This window comes from Priapulus caudatus, unplaced genomic scaffold (assembly GCF_000485595.1).
Source record: "Priapulus caudatus unplaced genomic scaffold, Priapulus_caudatus-5.0.1 Scaffold1848, whole genome shotgun sequence".
In the NCBI taxonomy this organism is placed as follows: Eukaryota; Metazoa; Priapulida; class Priapulimorpha; order Priapulimorphida; family Priapulidae; genus Priapulus; species Priapulus caudatus.
Genome location: NW_014578909.1, coordinates 45345 through 49617, shown reverse-complemented (window position 1 = coordinate 49617; position 4273 = coordinate 45345). Strand labels below are relative to the sequence as shown.

At 49.3% G+C, this 4273-nt stretch overlaps 2 protein-coding genes across 2 annotated transcripts in view; one reads left to right on the top strand and one right to left on the bottom strand.

Annotated features, from left to right (window-relative positions):
* The first annotated feature begins 878 nt into the window (after positions 1-878).
* Positions 879-1892, top strand: LOC106817743. The gene has a single exon (XM_014822427.1). The coding sequence runs from the start codon at positions 879-881 to the stop codon at positions 1890-1892; it is 1014 nt and encodes a 337-aa protein (XP_014677913.1).
* An 844-nt stretch (positions 1893-2736) lies between these two features.
* The window catches only part of LOC106817746 (transcription initiation factor TFIID subunit 5-like), a 10608-nt gene continuing 9071 nt past the window's right edge, over positions 2737-4273 (bottom strand). Inside the window, exons 10-11 of the mRNA XM_014822440.1 lie at positions 3637-3802; positions 2737-3287 (exon numbers count right to left, since the gene is read on the bottom strand). Of these exons, the coding sequence (XP_014677926.1) occupies positions 3070-3287; positions 3637-3802 (384 nt within the window). The 3' untranslated portion in view covers positions 2737-3069. The remainder of the gene's footprint in view (positions 3288-3636; positions 3803-4273) is intronic.

Genomic DNA, 4273 nt, shown 5'->3' with positions numbered 1-4273 from the left:
CCTGGCCGACGTGTTACCTGGCCGACGTGTTACCTGGCCAACGTGTGTTACTGGCTAAGTCGTTACGCTGGCTAAGTGTTACCTGGCCGATACGTCAGTTACCGGCTAACGTGTTACCTGGCTAGTGTTACCTGCGACCGATGTTACCGGCTACTTACTACCGTCGTTTACCTGCGACGTGTTACCTGGCCGACGTGTTACCTGGCCACGTGTTACCTGGGCCAACGTGTTACCTGGCTAACGTGTTACCTGGCCAACGTGTTACGCTGGCCGACGTGCGTTACCTGCGCCGACGTGTTTACCTTGGCCGACGTGTTACCTGGCCGCGTGTTACCTGGCCGACTGACTGGCAGTGTTACCTGAACCCGACGTGTTACTTGGCTAACGTGTTACCTGGCCGACGTGTTACCTGACTGACGTGTTACCTGGCTAACGTGTTACTTGGCCAACGTGTTTCCTGGCCGACGTGTTACCTGGCCGACGTTGTTACCTCGCGCTACGTTTCCTTGACCGACGTGTCTTACTGGTTAAACGTGTCTACCTGATCTAACGTGGTTACCTGGCCGCGTGTTACCTGAGGCCGACGTGTACCTGACCGACGTGCTTACGGACTGCCGACGTGTTACCTGGCGGCTACGTTGTTACCTGGCTAACGTGTTACTTGTGCCGACGTCGGTTTCTGAGCGACGTCGTTACCTGAGCTCTATGTGTTACCTGACCGACGTGTTACTGTCGACGTGTTACTTGGCTGACGTGTTACCTGGCCGACGTGTTACCTGGTTGACTTGTTATCTGGCCGACGTGTTACCTGGCCGACGTGTTACCTGGCTAACGTGTTACCTGGCTAACGTGTTACCTGATTTATTGCCAGGAACAAGATGTTGTGTAAAGCGAGTGCTGCTGCCTTTGTGATCGTGTCTGCTCTGCTTCTCATCTTGCTCTACCGCATGATTCATAACGTGCCATCGCCGAAAGGTAGTCCCGCCAGGCCGACGTTTCACCTGCAGCTAGTAGTGCTCACTGCCGACCGTCCGGACAGCCTGGAGCGCCTCCTGGCGTCTATACGCGCCGCTCACTATGACGGCGACGACGTCACGCTGCGCATATGCGCCGACTTTCCGCGCAATGCATCCCGGCGGCCGGAACACGAAGCTTGCGTGCGCGCGGCGAAGGGGTTCACGTTCGCGCACGGAGCGCCGACGGTCGTCGTGCATGCGCGCAACGTCGGCATGTACGCGCAGTGGTACGACTGCTGGCAGCAGACCGACCGACCGGGGCACTACGCCGTCATCATAGAAGACGACCTCGAACTGTCACCGTTCTTCTACCGCTGGCTGAAGGCGGCTGTGCAGTTCTATGCTGACGACGCATCTGTGTTTAGCGTGGCGCTGCAGCGCGGTGGGCTGGTGGCACGTGACGGCACGGCGAAAGACATATGTAGCACGTGTGCAGACCCTGTGTTCGCTTACCGACTGTTCGCATCGTTGGGCGCAGCTCCCCTTCCGCGTCATTGGCGCCCCTTCCGGGAATGGGTGCACACTGTGTCACAGCCGGACGGCTCCGGCGACTTTGTACCGTATGTTCCCAACGAGACGCTCATCACCAATAAATGGGTGGGTGTTGCCCACGTGCAGCGCCGCACGATGCCGACGTCGTACCTTATCTATTACATGTGGCAGCATGGGCTGTACACCGTCTATCCGCGGCTACCAGGGCACAGTGCGTTCGTCTGCGACCACCGGGAGATCGGAATGAACTTTCAGAAGAAGGTGAACACCACGGGAATTTGCGATTCATCGCTGGTGAGTCACTGGGACCCCGAGTACATCAAGTTCCCTCGGCGGCCTGTCCGTATTGGATGGGACGGCATACCGGAGCTCCGACAGGACTAATATATCGAGTCCATGCCTGCAGGACCGATGTACCCTCTAATACGAACGCAATAGTGCTTGGTAATGCGGAACACTGTGGCAGGCATGTAACTCTGCTGGCCGCATTTTTAGCTGTAACACTGGACATTGTTTGGGTTAAGTTGAGGGGATCAGGGAGGCATGGTAAGCTGTGTGATGTTGAAACACAGCCAACACCTTATTCCACCCAGAGCGTGGCAACGTCGACGCATACTCACTACTACCGACATAACCGACATCAAGTAAGATTGTATCATCGTAGGGTGGGTTGAATATTATATTTATACAGTGTATTGTAATAAAGTACTAATACATTGTAATATATTTTAATACATTACATAGTATATTGCGCAGCGATCCCAAGGGAAATATGTCACGTGTTCTTTATAGACAGGTGTACGTTCCACAGAGGTAGTTTCCTGACATAAATGTCTCCCAAGGGATATGCCAAAAATAGGCTTTATTGAGAGGTGTACGGTTTATAAAGGTGAACTGCTAACTCAGGGTTGACTGTATGTTGATGATTATAACAATCAAATCAAACAGTAATCAACGTAGGTATTCAATATTATTGACAGCTTGTGCGATAGTAACAAAAGTGACTGGCTTTGTGCGTAACTTCTTAGGGCCACAGGTGTAGCATAATTTTAGCCATTTTATTGTAAAGATTGGTTATTTTCCAGCTTGTTAATACATTGTAACAATATTGCATGCGTAACCGTTAGTGTTGGCTCAATTTTTATTCACTGCGATTTTGGTGGATAATAAATATCATAATAACGTAAGATTGTTTGTAGTTGTCATTAAAATCACTCACAGTACGAGCTCAGGTGCCAGTTTACTCAGTTTATTACGATCGCGATAATACAATTGTACAATAATTCACAAGTGCACGCGACACAAACAACGATTCGATATAAAAAGTTACAATTAGCCTACATGATGACTCAAATGCACAATTTCGCGAATATCGCAAACCACTTGTTTAGCTCGATTACCCAGTTGGTACATGCCTCAGCCATGCCGAGAATGCTACGGCATGAACTGCAGGCAACTTTGCGTGGCTGACAGCCTGAACAGTACTGCCCTACTGCAGTACTGCCCTACGTCTTCGTGCGCGACCAACGTGTATTTACATAGATGTCTCGCTCGACGACACTCAGTGCGTCGTCTGCACATACGCGCCGGCAGCCATGAGAAGGTTGCGTCGAGTGAAGTGGAGGCAGATGACGGGTGTGCTCTTGGTGTGGTAAGAGGCGAGAGGCTTGTCGACCAGCTCCACCTTGGCATGGATCGTCGAGAGCGCCAGATCGTCAGTGTCCATGTTCTCTGAGATCTTCTGCATGTTCCACAGCTTCACACAGTTATCTATTCCGCCTACAAACACAAACGATGTCTGCACGTGATATACACAGCTTATATATATAATCAACACACAGTAGCATGATATTATCAGATATTATACATATATCAGGAGTATATATTACCTTCCTATTATCTAATCCTGACTATATGTCAAATATGTGAATCTGACTGTGCAACTATGATAATGTACCCATTTTCTTAGTTTTTCTGATGGTTTCTCTTTCTCCCCACGAGTCGCGTGAAAATTAAACTTACTCTTCCCAACTTATAATTAGCTGGAGCATGTAAGAAAAATGCCAAACTTCCACTGCACAGCTTACCTGCAATAAGAAAAATACCGAATTTCCTCCTTCGAACTTACCTGTAGCGAGAATTCTCCCCTCCCTACTGAATGCTAGAGAGTAGATAGTGTCAGTGTGTGAGCTTAGCTGAGCGACTAGATTGCCATGCTGGATGCTCCAGACAAGTACGAGCGAATCTGCACCAGCTGACGCCAGCATCTTGCCACACGGAGTAAAACACAGCGCCTACAACACACAAATCACGGTCAAGATGATTATTATTTAACCACGGCTAAACGTCTCGACAAAATTAAGGGATTAGGCTCGGAAGTGTCTTTCATTGGATCAGGAAATGTACATCACAATGTCGTGATTAAATGTGGTTTGAACATTAATTATTACATACACACACCTGTACACACCCACATACATATACACACATGTACACCCACATACATATACACACCTGTACAACCACATACATATACACACCTGTACAACCACCTACATACACACACCTGTACACCCACCTACATACACACACCTGTACACCCACATACATACACACACCTGTACAACCACCTACATATACACACCTGTACAACCACCTACATACACACACACACCTATACAACCACCTACATACACACACCTGTACAACCACCTACATACACACACCTGTACAACCACCTACATACACACACCTGTACACCCACC

What these genes read in the sequence shown, in the direction of transcription:
- LOC106817743 (XM_014822427.1), top strand. Translation starts at nt 879, where the DNA reads ATGTTGTGTAAAGCGAGTGCTGCTGCCTTTGTGATCGTGTCTGCTCTG.